General features: G+C 39.2%; 1 protein-coding gene across 3 annotated transcripts; it reads right to left on the reverse strand.

Moving 5' to 3' along the window:
* Positions 1-472: 472 nt before the first annotated feature.
* rcc1l (RCC1 like) lies at positions 473-12,063 on the reverse strand. Of its 3 annotated transcripts, none has more exons than XM_088321028.1 (11): positions 11,506-12,063; positions 9,955-10,248; positions 9,758-9,887; positions 8,038-8,166; positions 7,829-7,895; positions 6,829-6,965; positions 6,578-6,759; positions 3,044-3,131; positions 2,772-2,945; positions 2,599-2,696; positions 473-691 (listed from the first exon to the last, which is right to left on the reverse strand). In XM_088321028.1, the coding sequence occupies exons 1-11, from the start codon at positions 11,584-11,586 to the stop codon at positions 614-616; spliced, it is 1,458 nt and encodes a 485-aa protein (XP_088177154.1). In that variant the 5' UTR covers positions 11,587-12,063; the 3' UTR covers positions 473-613. The 3 variants fall into 3 exon arrangements, with proteins under 3 accessions (XP_088177154.1, XP_088177155.1, XP_088177156.1); XM_088321029.1 differs by having other exon boundaries at positions 2,611-2,696; positions 11,506-12,056; XM_088321030.1 differs by lacking the exon at positions 11,506-12,063 and adding an exon at positions 10,873-11,020.
* Positions 12,064-14,451: the final 2,388 nt, after the last annotated feature.

Raw genomic sequence — 14,451 nt, forward strand, 5'->3', positions numbered from 1 at the left:
TCATCTCCGAAGGGAAATTCACATTTCCAGCAGCATACCTGAGCTGAGAACAATCGAGAACAATCGAAAATAACACGGGAGCTGCTGGAGTGGCTGCCATTCGTGACGGCGCCGGAAGAAAAGATACTGCAAGTTAATCATTTTGAGATTACCGTACAGATTATTTTTGGGGGATCGATAACTTTTTCTGCCTATTCAATAAGTATTGTTTCCTTTTTTGCAAAGTTTGGTTTTGAAATTGAACCAAACAATGATTTGCAGAAAAATGTATCTGTATTTATATTATTTCGTCAGATCTTTTTTTTTGTGTCAGAATTTTACCATTTTTATTTCTTTCATATATTTGTACTGCCCTTCAAATCTGCTGAACAAAAAGGGACATAAGTAATCACATGTTGTCTAATGTGACCTGAATTACTGTAAAAAAATAAAATTTAAATAAAAACTGAATATTTGGCAATGAAGGCAATCAGAGTGTTCCCCAACATTTATTTTTTTTTTGTTTCCATCTGTTACGTAAAAAACTGTTCAATGTTCGAAAACGTCCTTTTGATATGGGAGCTTGATGGTGGGGTCTCCTCTTTGGAGTTCAAGGATGCTCCTGAAGTTGTGATCATAGAAGAGATTTGACTAGCGCCACCATGTGATCAACCCCACAAGCTACATCCACCACTTGGCCGGGAACAGTCACCTGAACACAACAAATATACTTCCATTAAACTTAACATTTCCGCTTAAGGCAATTCATCCATTTACATGTTTAGGATTATAGTAATTGGTCAATTGAAGTGTATAATAATAAATATAAGTCATGGTAAATTATTAATGATGGGACCCCCCCCCCCCCCAAAAAAAAAAAAATAATAATAATAATTCGATTCATGTGTATATTTGCGATTTTATTTTTGGTGATTTTTAAAATGGACGTTTCTCCCCGAATCGTTTTTTGTGACGTCATATCCGGTATGCAAAAGTGCAGGAAAGCAAACGGAAGTGAAAAATGGGGAAAGGAAGCGAGCAACGAGAACTAAGGCCAGGGCCCATAAATTGAAAAAGGCTAAGTATGGACACATTTTGGTTTTTTATACAGTCCGGAAATACGGAGCTGCACTAAAACTGTCAGCAAACATTGTCGCAGACACGTTTCCCACTACAGTAACACGACAAACATGACCGCACATCTTTTGCGCCATCACCAGAATATCAACATTAACTATCCCGAACGATCAGCAGCAGCATGTGAGCGGACCCTAGATGAAACACTGAGCAAACTTTTGAATAGCTCTGACATGCGTAAGGTAAGTAGGAACAGTAGCCTACCTGTTACCTGCTTGTATCAAAAAATGCTGTAGGTTTTATTTAACTGTGTTTCTGTAAAACTTTAATTTCAAGCACTTTAATTTCAAAGCTCACATTTCAGCTGCTTTCTTTTAGAGGTAGTTTTTGCAAAAAAATTGTATTTTATCATCACTAGGCATTACCTCGGACAACAATATTTACCTGCAGCACAGGGTTTTGAAAAAAATATGTTGAATTTGAAGACTTGATAGCTTGCACTTGTGCCGTTTTTTTTTTCTTTTAGAGGCTTTATTTTATCATGTTACAGTGTTTACTGTAAACAAGATCATTAAAGGACTACATTTGTGTTGCATTGACATTTCAATTTATGACATTTGTGGCGTTAAACATGTTGCATAGTGTACATGTTATGTTCGCATTGTCTCAGTTGAAGTAAATGTCAGCTTCCAGACTGATTAACACAGACTGATATGCATTGTTTGAACATCATTCATGGTTTATTGAAGAAGTGTATGATTTAAGAAACTCGTTTTAATGGAAAATTAAATGCTAATCCAGAATTAAATCGAATCGCAATACTTGTAGTTTTGCAAATATCGGGAATCGTGATAAATATTGAAGCAGAGCCTCAGTATTGCGATACGGTCAAATTGTGACTAAAGCATATTGTCTCACCGCTGTAAACTATACAATTCATATTTTGAGGTTTTTTACGTATTTAATAAAAATAAGAAATTAAAATGTTTAGGTTTGATAGATCAAATTTTGTTTTCTATGACCTACTAATTGATAACAAAAAATTATTTTCTAAGACAGTTATGAGAAAGGGATAGAGTAAAAAAAATGATATTTACATGAATAAATTATTTGGTGCAATAAGTTAAATATTTTCCCAATTAATATTTTTATTATTTTTAGTGGTGAGAGAGACTGAATCCTAAAACAATGCATCTGTGCAGATACCGGTCTTATTTTAAGGAATCAATACTCCTGACAGTACAGGTAGCCCTCCAGTTGCAGTATGAACATTGCTGTTTTTTCACTCAATTTCAAGGAAAATTATGATTTTGGGATTGCAGGTATTTCTTAAGATGGGTTTTTTTGTCAGCAGATAATATTTTTTTGTGCTTTGGGCAAGAGAAAAGTATCAGTCTGTCGAATCAGTTTAAAGAATAGTAATGGTGTTCTTGTTATTATTAATACGTGATACAACATCGTATGATTTTGATAATATATTTTTTGTTATAAGTCAAACAAACAAAAATAAAACGAAGAAACACGTCATGCCCCAACTACAACCTGCTCTCTTACTCGCCACGGGAAGAACTGGTCTTCCTTCCTACCGATCCCCAAACAACCTCGGACGTTCTTCCCCCACACAAAGAGTTCGCCACGATCTGCAGCAAGCAAAATGCATTGATTTAGCAGTCGATGGCTGCCCGAACATCAGTCTGCAGAGAGCCGCAGTTCACCTGTGACGGCGGCAAAGTGCGCCAGGCCACAACGGATCTTTGTGACCGCGACAGAGGGGTTGAATTGGGAACGTCCGAAAAGGGATGGCGGGATCATTTCGGGGGAGCAGGACTCAGACAACGAGGGGCCTTTTCCCAAAATTCCGTAACCCCAAACAAACACCTCACCTCGCTCTGGGGAAAGATTGATGTTAACATGAAGACAAAAAAGGAAAATATACAATCTCATGGTCAATAAATAAAAGATGTGAAAGAAAAAAATTTTGACTGACCATTGAGGACGGCTACCTGCGTACCCCCGCATGCAGCCTGCACCACCCGACCGCAGCCTAGCAATGGCAACCGACGAGGGGAATTGATCTGGAAAGCAAAGTGGAACTGTAAAGCCAGGTGCACACCTGGCACCAACCACCTTGCGAATTTGGCGTTGACGCCTTTGGTTAAAGAATGCAATCGGCACCGTGCCCCGCACAACTCAAGCAGTTTTCCTCCTGTTTCCTACCGTTTCAGTTTTCATCCGGCACTTTCTTTTTCCCTTTTAGCATTGCATTAATTCTTCTGCGGCTTTGTGATTGGCACCAACTCCTTGGCTTGGTCACTCACACGAACACCACGCTTGTGTTTTTCTATTATTTCTTGCTTCGATTCAATTGTCTTTTTTTTTTTTTTTTTTTTTTTTTTTTTTAAATACAACTTAGCCATTACTCATGGCCATCGTCACAAAAACTCAAAAAAGGAGAAACTATAAAATACTATTAACTCTTGTGGCATACAGGTACATATTATGTACATTTTCATGCTTTGAGTTTTCAATCAAAGATAGAGCATTGGAAAGTAAACACTTCGGAACTCAAATTTCCCACGGCTTGTGAGAACATCTGGATGTTTTTTTTTGCATTGTGCTGTGATTTATATGTTATTGCATTTTGGGAGCATACCACATACTGAACAAAAAGCGTGCTATACATTATTTGGACGTATAGACATTATTATTCATAACTTTTGACTTATCAAAAACCTGGTGTAGTTTAATGCATTCACTGGGATTTTGGTACTTATCTGCTTAGTGCCGTAGAGTCAATTTTATGCAAAGTAAAAAAAAAATATTGCTTGGCACCAAAGTCCAAAAATAATGATAATAATAATAATTTTGCTCGCAAACCGCTGACTGCAGCCCCCATTACACTTGTATGGCACATTGGTGCATCACATGCACTCCAATTCTTTTGCATTGCTTTGCAGATGTTTCTGCAAAGCAATGCAAAGTTGTCATGCTTTCTACCTTGTTTTTGCAAGATCAAGTGTAGTGAACGTGAATTGTTTGTGTGCCTCTTGGCACACCCTAAGCACTTGTGGGCGTGTTAACCCTGCGTTGCATCAAAGATAAACAACAGATTGATTGGTGGTAAAGAGACAGCTGAATGATTCCCATGTGAAAAGTAAACGATTGGAATAAAAACTTGTTGGACTCAACTATTATTGGTCAGCTGTTTGAATCTAAGTGGATTGTGACCTCTTTGGAAAAATGAATAGAGGGGCCTAACTCAACCAGCGACCATTACACTGACTTAGGCAGGATGGAAAGGAAATACTTTATGGAGGAGAAATCTGAACCAGAATATTTTGTTTCCTCTGACACCTCAGACTATTGCGATGACGATTTTGAACCTAATTGCTTGGCAAAAGTGGGACAAACAGAAGAGGTTTCTGGCAACGATGAACCGGGTGACGATGTGGAGTAAGAAGACAATGGAGGAAGATCTCGGTGACGAGAATGTACAAGATGATGTGGAAGAGGACAAAAGTAAACAGAACATTTGGCAATCCAAAAATGAAAAAACTATGTGGTCTCCATCACACAACGTGGCTGGCCACGTTGTGCCTCCGACACTGCCGGACCCTGGGCCAACTTTGTATGCCATTGCCCACATCAGCAGCCCTAGTTTTGTTTATAGTCATTTTTAAGATATGATCTGTCTTAAGGGGTAGGGTGAGGTATAAATAGTGAAAAACTATATGAATGGGTGGGTCTGATGTCAGTGAACAATTTGAGGGGTTGGAAGTCAAAACAAATTCATAAAACTTAAGTTCACAAAAAAAATAATGTGTCATCAAAGGAAATGCATGCCACAACGGTTAAAGAGATCCAACCAAAACAAAATTGATGCTGAACAAAGGAACTCTACAGTTATAACCAAGGCTGCGGAATCAGGTGACTGATGGCGAGATACACAAGTACAAACTGGAACGAGCTGATGGTGGTCAGGGGTCACAAGTAGTGACCAATCTCACGTGGTAGCCTCTGGGACTGCTCGCGAACTGTATTTTACTTTGGAAGCAAGAAAGATTTATCTTGGAAAAAAACTTCTCATGTATATAGGTGCTCATATGAAGAGGTATTACTGTATTTGACGGTGCTGTTAAGTATGGTTGCCACGGTAACAGACCAAATTGCATTTGCTTCTTATCGTTTGTCAAGGATTGGAGGAAACTTCTGTCAAAAAACGTCACTGTGGTGTTTTGTATTTAAAACACACGAGTTATGCAGCTCGCCGTTTTCCTTTGTCTCCCGCACATTTTAGGAATTTGGTGAAAATTATCAAATATGTGTGGTACTAGACGACATTAGTGCCACGGCGGTTTCCTCCAAAATCTACTGATGCCAAAATCAAAATGTCGATCACCAGTGGCGTCACACGCTGTATGCGCTAAGTGTGCACGGGGCGCCAGGGGGACGAGTACGCAAATCGATAGATCTGAATGAATGGTAAATATCAATAGGGTATAGTGTCATATTAATACTGCATTAATCAAATTTACCATTTAAAAACAGACATGTGCCTCATAAATCATCCCATTAACAAATGTCTTTATTTTACTGGAGAAAAATTGAAGACCATAAAATTATAAATTATTTTGTGCCGGATACATTTTGCCCTGGCAGCGAGTTGAGACAGCAATTAGAAATATGAATCACATTTAAGGGGAGAGACAATTCTGCTTAAAAAAAGCAGGTGCTAAGTAGCTATGTATTTTATCTTACTGGCATCCAGTAATGCTTTTAATACTGTTGATTTATTGTTTTGCTTCTCTTAAAAAAAAGGGGGGCGGAATTATGTTTATTCTGTTATTATTGGACACCTGCAAAGATTTAATAGTATGCCAGTATGTCATTTTGACTATAAATTTGTCACTAACGGCCAATCATGTTGCTGTTCTTTGATTTCCACCGCCTTCATGGAGGTAAACTAGATTTAACAAAAACAAAAAGGCGAAGAGGAGGGCCACTAATACAGGTTGGACTTTCTTTTCTGAAGGCTGCTCTCCCTGTCGTCCATGCAAGTTTAAAATCCATTGATATGGTCTCTCTTTTTGTTGAGTGTCTACTTTTTGAACTTATTCACCCCCCCCCCAAGAAGTACAGAATAAACCACCTTAAAAATTATGCCAAGCTAAAATTCAGAGCAGTTTACCATTTAACAGCAAATTTAGTCGTTGGGGATTTGAAAAAATATACAAAGTGCCCAATAAAATAAACTTAGCAACAGGTAGCAAAGGACTGGTGAGAAAAAAAAATCATAAAATGGATTTAGGACATTTTATGTTTGAGTCATACTGCCTACGCACACATTGAAGGCAAATTGTTTGATTTTAGTTTTCAATTAAAAAATAAATATTTTGGAGGATTTAGGGCATTCTGCCAAGTAATAAGTAGCAAGAGTGTGACATGATCTAGGAATAAACAGATGGAAGTTTGTTTTAAAAATACCTTTAATTTCAGCCCAATGATCACAAATGTTGCTCACCTGAGTGGTATCTGTGATGGAGGCCAGCTGAAGGTATTCAGAGTTTCCCCATCCGTACAGCTCTCCGTCAGCAGACACAGCAAAGCTGCAGTCCGCGTACGTGCTGACCTGCTGGACCGTCACACCCGATAGCGCCCCAAGCACTTGGGTAGGGGTGTAGCACACCCTGTGGTGCCCCAGCCCTGCAGAGCAGCAACTCGATATGATATCAAGCTTAATACAGTCTACATATCTATCAGACAAAAACTGACCGGTTTGCCCGTCTGCTCCCCAGCCACAAGCATACACCCGTCCAGCCTCTGTCAGGAAGAGACTATGGTCCTGTCCGCATTCCACCTGCACCACACGGCCATCCACGCCCTCAATCTTATGAATCATGTGACTGCCGCTGTGGAGTAGAGGGGTAAGATCAGGCCTAAAAAAAATCTAGCCCGACCAATCAATTTAATTTGCAAGACCTAGCCCGAAGAAAACCAGAAATTTCATATTTGTGAGGACATAAGAGAGGCGTTTTATGACAGATTAAAGCCAGTCTTTTGTAACATGTAAGTTAATTCATCTTTTATACTTCTGTGTCTGCAGAGGTTATACTAATCGAAAAATTTACATCATTGACAATTTTTCTTTTTAGATTAGACGGGAATTTCTAAGGCCATCTGTCATTTTGACGGGTTAAAATTGTACCAAAAGCCACAGCAGCAGTGCATCCTTAAGAATCAAGCGCACCACTTTAAGAGTGAGTGAGAAGGAAGGAGAAATGAGAAAAGAGTTCTTTGAATTGACATTGCAAGAATTAGTACAGTACGTGTTGTGATTAAAAGACTTCTGTTTTTTGGGCAAAACTGTCCCTTGTGGCTACCACTAGCCGCAAATTGCCTCAGCACCGTAATGTTAGCATAGCAACATCACAGTGAATTGTGACTAGATACTGATTTAATTACAGACAACACTACTAGCTCTAACACTGACAGGAAATAACGTACTCTTTATTTAAGTATTCACACATCTCTTGGTATATGTACATTTTTATAAACATATATTATTTTTTTTTTTTAAGTCGGCGAGAGAGAAGCCCGGCCCGACCTGAATGTGATAAATTAAATTTAAGGCCCAAACCAGGCTGAAATTTGGGCCGGGCTTGAGATCTTACCTCCTGTGTGGAGTTTTTACCTGAATTTGGCGTGGCACTTGCGTTGTCGTTGAGTGTGTTTAAGTGCAAGAAAAACAATTACACTAGAAGAGCACTACTACCTGTACACTTCGTCTTCCACGATCTGTCGTCCACACTGGCCGTAAGCGTTGTTGCCCATGCTGAACACTAAGAACGTGGACGAGGCCATATGAAAGCCAATAAGACAATTTAAAATCATTGATTGGTGGGAATAGGAAAATGCAATGATTACAAGCACACATCTCATTGAAAACTATAGGGTGACAATTATAAGAAACGTGGTACTGACCTCCCTCGCTATCAGTGAGGACAAGTGTGTGGGCGCGTCCACATGACACCTGCATCACGCGGGTTTTCTGTGGTTCGCGAAGAGGCAGTTGCACAGGCGATGGCTCTAACACGTAATCATAACTATGATCTGAAAACAAAAGACGAAAAGTGTTTGAAGTGTGTGATTTTTTTTTTTATGTGCTTCCACCTTCCGACCCATACCAATTCATTATCCCCAATCCCATATTGCTACGAGCAGGAAACGTCAGAAGGCTTTTTAGTCAGTAGGTGTGCCAGTTCTAGCTCAAATAAAAAATAGAATGCATGGTTGTGGCCACAATCCATTTTACCCAATTAACTACAGTAATCCCTTGGTTATCGCGGTTAATGGGGACCGAGACCACCCGCGAAAACTGAAAATCCGCGAAGTAGCGGAGCCCCATCAAAAATGCTTAAAAAAACGTATACAGGTATACAGTATACCCCCCGCCATTAAACCAAAGTGATCGCTGGCATGATGGCAATGAGTTATTGGGTGACTCATCCAAAACTCTTCATACTGGAACTGAATGCACCAAAACATGACCCACAAGTGTAGCCATGTCTTACATAATCAATTTACACGGAATAGGACTGCGGCGAAACCACTACGAACCATTCAGTATGATTGTATTAACCGCTCTCAACCACATGCAGCCATCGCAGTTTTTTTCGCTTGTTAACACTACCGGTTACATATTGAAAATAAAAACAGTGAAAATGTGATATTTGATGAGTGTTTGTGAAGCGTTTTGGGAAACAACAGTTATAAAAATGGTCTGTGTTCATTTTAATGAAAGTGAAAGAGCTACCTTCTGACAATAACAACATACTTTAGCTAGCGGCATCGAAAAGCTTTTACAACAAATACACGAAACCACACACAATTAGCAGTGTTCAGGTAGTACAAACAACCGCTCGCTTTAAAAAGTCAAACTTGAGATGAAATTTGACAGAAGAGAATATACTTACATCGCGTCGCCGATTTCCTCCTCGATAAACTGAGCGCCACATAAGTGAGGTGGGAGGAATTAAGGGAGGGGGGGGGTTGAGCGAAGCGGTAACTCACCATGACTAAGCATTGTGTCAGGGCCTCCCCCTCCACTTCACAATAAGAGTGTCCACACAGTGTCCTCAGTTGACATAAGCTTGCGCTTGCTCAAGTCAATAAATGCTTTTATTGAGAAGGTAAGGTATATTTTTTAGACCCGCGAAGCCCTGAACCCGCAAAAGTGGAACCGCAAACTAGCAATTCCACTGTATTGCTGAAAGCAGGGACTGGCAGAGCGCATTCTTTTGTTTTGGGCCACAGAAGCGTGCTATTGTCGTCAGTCTAAAATGAATTGCACTGTTTTGCCCACGATACATTGCCCCCAGTCGACTATTGCTGAGAGCGAGGGCCGAGAGACCAAATTTGTGTCATGCATGGCACCTCGTGCGGTTGTGATCCAATAGTGAGGGGGGCAGAGCGCATATTAAAAATGGGGCGGAGGCTATATCAAGAGTTCCACATATAGTGGTGGTTCAGGATCCCATTAACAGTGGTAAACAATGGATTATACTCCTGAAACAAATAATAAAGTTGATTCTAGTTGGCAAATGTTTCAAATGCTGTTGGACTTCAGAATTATTTTACAATGAATACAAAATGAGTACTTGCACTAATTAGACTGATAAATATAATGCTTAACTAGACTTACGTTTGCTGCGCTGTGTGCGTTGAAAGCCTAGCTGCGAGTCCTTGTTGAGGCCAGCGCCCCACAGTTTGGTCAGGTCTTTGGTGGAGGAAGCCAGGAGGGTGAAGCCGTAACCACAAGCAGCAGAAGAGATCTAAGAAAACTTGCATCAATATTTACTCAACTTCAGTTGGGAGCAGGAAAGTTTTAGTACTTCCTACCCGATCGGACGTCTCCAACCGGTAAGGTGTGAGCTGGTACTTGCGTGGCTTCTTCCTGCCACTATCTGGGAGAATAAAACTGGGAATACCCAGCGCTCCTGTGTAACTGAAGCCCCACACGAATACTTTGTGGTTGCGCTTCTTGTGCTGGCCCACGTATTGGAACACTGGAGCGCCAGTGTCAGATTTCTCTTGTGGGTTCGAGGCGCTGCTAAATGTGGCGTGGCGGCAGCAGTGGAGATTTAGGGAGGAAAGCAGGCGCGGTCGGGCACAAGGAAGAGACATATTGCTGAACTGTAACACACAAACATAAAAGTTACTAAAACGGAAAGTCTATATTATTTGACCACTGGATGCCGTTGTACTGCGTAGTGCAATCGAAAACAAGACTCAAAGTGACCAAATCATAACATTTTTCTACTCGTTTTTTTTTTGCCCAAGGAAATAGCAGCAAGATGGGGGACACTTGTGTCAGCTCCTTCAAGATGAGGCTCATGTTATAAATCAAATGCAAATTCTTCGACCAATGTATAGTTTGTATATATGGACGTTTATCTTGTAATTTCATGAAATTTTGTTCACTATCCGAATCAGTTTTTTAAATAAGTTAGTTTTACCACTAGGAGGCGCTAAGTAACAAACACTGACCCTTCAATATTTTGCCAATACAAAATAAATACAAAAAAAGTTAAAACAAAATCCACATTCACACACATCAATAACAGACGAACAAACAAAAAACGTTTACTCCTTCTATGCGTGTTATTTGAATACAACCACCGGAATGCAATTAAATAAACTTATTATAATTTAACGTCCCCTCAATAGAGCGTTAAATGAGGTGTTTGCTAGCATAACATCGAACAACTTTATGCTGTTTTCAAACAAACGTAGGCACACGGAATACAAGAACATTACCTTCCACCGTTTGCGTGTTTTAGTTAAAAACAAAAACTTTAAAATGCTACAATGTCATTCTTGCTTGTTTGGGGGCCGGTACGACAACCCGGAAAAAATGTGATTTTACTTCCGCTTTATAACTTCTTCTTCGTCTGTCGATTGTTGAGTTGTGGGCAACAATGCACTTTCCCGCTGTTAAAAGGCCTTTTGAGTAACTACAGCATTCCTTCACGCTATAGAATAAATTATTTTTTTCTGCTCTTTGGTTTATTATAATGTATTTTTTCAAAATGTCATAACGAATTTTTGAGTGCAATTATTTTTTTCCCACTTAGTAGTGGAAACAGTATTTAAGAAGAATATATATCGTTTTTTTAATACATTTATTTGTACAGCCCTGAATCACAAGATGTCACATAGGACTGCACAGGATTACAATTACTCCATTGTCTGATCTTAAACCAACATGCAGGCAAAAGTGGAAAAAAGAAACCATGAGAAGTGGCCTCACAAGTGGTAATCCCCACTTCCAGGATGACCAGGGTGCAATAGATATAGCATTGGCTAACAGTACACAAACATAGTGAACATCAATAAAAGAGAATGTTCAAATTTGTCCAAAAAGTGCATGACAGCAAGGACACCTCAAACCTGTAACATAGTCCAAAAAGTCCCTAAGAGCAACGACGCAGCTTCCAATCTCTGCCGGCTGGTTGATGCAGGCGTTACCATGCTTCAGGTCCAGACGCTGGTCCACTGACTCATCTCAAATCGTTCTTCTTCCTTGTATCACCACCAGCCAGGCAATGGGAAAAAGACAGGAAAATAAAAGTATGAGATGGGCATCGATCATAAGCTATTGAATAAAATAGGGTCTTAAGTGTAGATTTAAAAACTTCCACTGAGGTTGCAGATCTTATCTCCGGAGACAGAGCATTCCACAGCACCAGGACCCAGCAGGAGAATGCTCTCGAGCCTGCAGACTTCTTGGCTCTTGGAGTCACATGTAGACCAGCATTTTCTGAGCGGAGGCTCCGTGCAGGAACATAGGGGGAAACCAAATACAAGTCCATGCAAACATTTGTATGTTAGTAAGAGAACCTTAGAGTCACATCTTAAGCGGACTGGGAGCCAGTTGTCTTAGTCGAAAGTTTCGCTGCCGCAAACTGAACCAGCTGCAATCTTTTGATGGTGGACATCAGGAGACCAGAAAGCAATACTCACAGTAATCAAGCAGAGAAGTAATAAATACATTAATTATAACTTCTGCATCTGATTAAGACAGCATCGGACAAATCTTCGCAATATTACAGAGGTGAAAGAAAGCTTTTCCAGTAATAAGTTTCACATGTAACTGAAACGACAGATGAGGATCAAATTTAACACCTACATTTTTAACCAAGTCACTATGGGTTATATTACATTTGTCTAGGTTCAGGGAAGTGTTTGAGAACAAATCACGACAATGAGCTGGAGCAACGACACAAATTTCATTTTTTTCTGGGTTAAGGCGGAAAAAAAATTAAGTGACATCCATCTTTGTATCTCACGAAGGGAGGCCTCCAGATTTCTACAACTTAACTGACCAGTTGTCTCCAGTGGCAGATATAAACACTTAATGTAAGGATAATTTTGAGTTTTGACTCTGGTGAAATTTATAAATGTATTATATATATTTATGAATTTAAATGTATTATATATATATATATATATATATATATATATATATATATATATATATATATATATATATATATATATATATATATATATATATATATATATATATATATATATATATATATATATATATATATATATATATATATATATATATATATATATACACATTATCCATTATCTGCACAGCTTATCCTCAGGAGGGTCGCAGGGTGCTGGAGCCCATCCCAGCTATCTTCGGGCAGTGGACACACTGAACTGGTTGCCAGCCAATTGCAGGGTACACAGAGACAGACAACTCACTCGCTCATTCACCCCTAGGGACAATTTGGACTGGACAATTTGGAATGTGGGAGGAAACCGGAGTGCCCGGAGGAAACCCACGCAGGCACGGGGAGAACATGAAAACTCCACACAGGAAGGTATGATCCCATGACCTCAGAACTGTGCCGCACACGCGCTGCCACGCTGCTTATTGCAAAAATCATTTTACAAATTTGAAAAAAAATTTTTTTAACATGTGTTTACTGTAGATTCTGTGCTAAAGTTTGACCCATTGATTTTGTTGTTTCTGTTGCCACGCTGCCTCCTAATGTGCTGCCTTCCATTCGCGACTGAAAAAAAAACATATGTCCATAAAAGCTGACACCCTTATTTCAGAATTTCATTTTATAGTTGTAAATCCGTCTAACATGAGAGTATATAAAGCCGGGAAAACATCTACATAAAGAGGACTTCAGCGTCAGAGCTGGCCCAAGGCATAAGCGGTTGCTTAGGGCTCCGCAACCACTAGGGGACCCCCAAGAGTGGTCAACTTTTTTTTGTGCCAACATTGTCCCCATTGACACTTTGTGTGTCCACTCAAAAAAACTTCTACAGAAATACAACAAAAACATTACACAATAACTATAAAACTAAATATCAAATATAGTGCTTAAAAACCTCATATATTATTTTGCTTTCATTCTGAAAATAAAAAAAAATATAGAATAACTACAAAAATACTACCCCAGTAATATTATATTAAAAATGCTGAAATACACAAAAAAAACAATAAATAATATAAAAAACTACAGGATAAATATTACTACAAGAGGTTTACAACAGAAATACTGCAAATTACACCTATAACGATACTACAAAAACTCTCCTATGGAAATATCACAAAGATAAAACTACATTAACACTGTACCACTATAATACTACGGATACAAAGTGAACGAATCAATACTTTATTTCGAACATTAAAATAAAAACAGGACAAAAACAATAACCCAACACCAAAATAATGTTACATAACATGTTCAAAAAGGGGTAGTAAGAAGCAGATGCTTAAATCAGGGACCTAATGTACTATTTTGCTCTAATTGTGGTCGCTTCAAAACCAGTTTGCCGAAACTAATATATTTAAAAAGAAGTATATGCGGCCCCTTACTCCTAATAGTTGCCCACCCCTGGAGTAAAACATGGAATGAGTTCTAGTCGGGTATGCAAATTATCAAGTAATAGGGGGCCCCAAATCTATTTTTGCTTAGGACCCCATGAAGGCTTGGGACGGTCCTGTTCAGCGTCCTCCTACTGTGTGCTTAAGAAAGGTCTACCATAACTGTATTCAGTTGTACTCACCCTTCGTAAAAGTTTATGGAAATTTGAAATGTATATGCGACAATGTGGGTGAATAAGGATTCAGCATCCAGAAAACTTTTACATTTGTAGTCTGAAATTGAGTTGTATTGACACTGAAATGCACAATGTAGCAATGACAGGAGAAACACCATTTTGTTAAAGATGCACTACAGTACTGGTTATCGAAAAAATATTTGCGTTCCAGGACCGCGCTTTTTCTTATCGCGTTACTTTGAACACCAATAACAACAGCTCCACGCACTGAATTTGCCTGCAAACAGACAGGCAGTG

This window comes from Urocampus carinirostris, chromosome 17 (assembly GCF_059441175.1).
Source record: "Urocampus carinirostris isolate Australia breed hairy pipefish chromosome 17, RoL_Ucar_1.0, whole genome shotgun sequence".
Lineage (NCBI taxonomy): Eukaryota > Metazoa > Chordata > Actinopteri > Syngnathiformes > Syngnathidae > Urocampus > Urocampus carinirostris.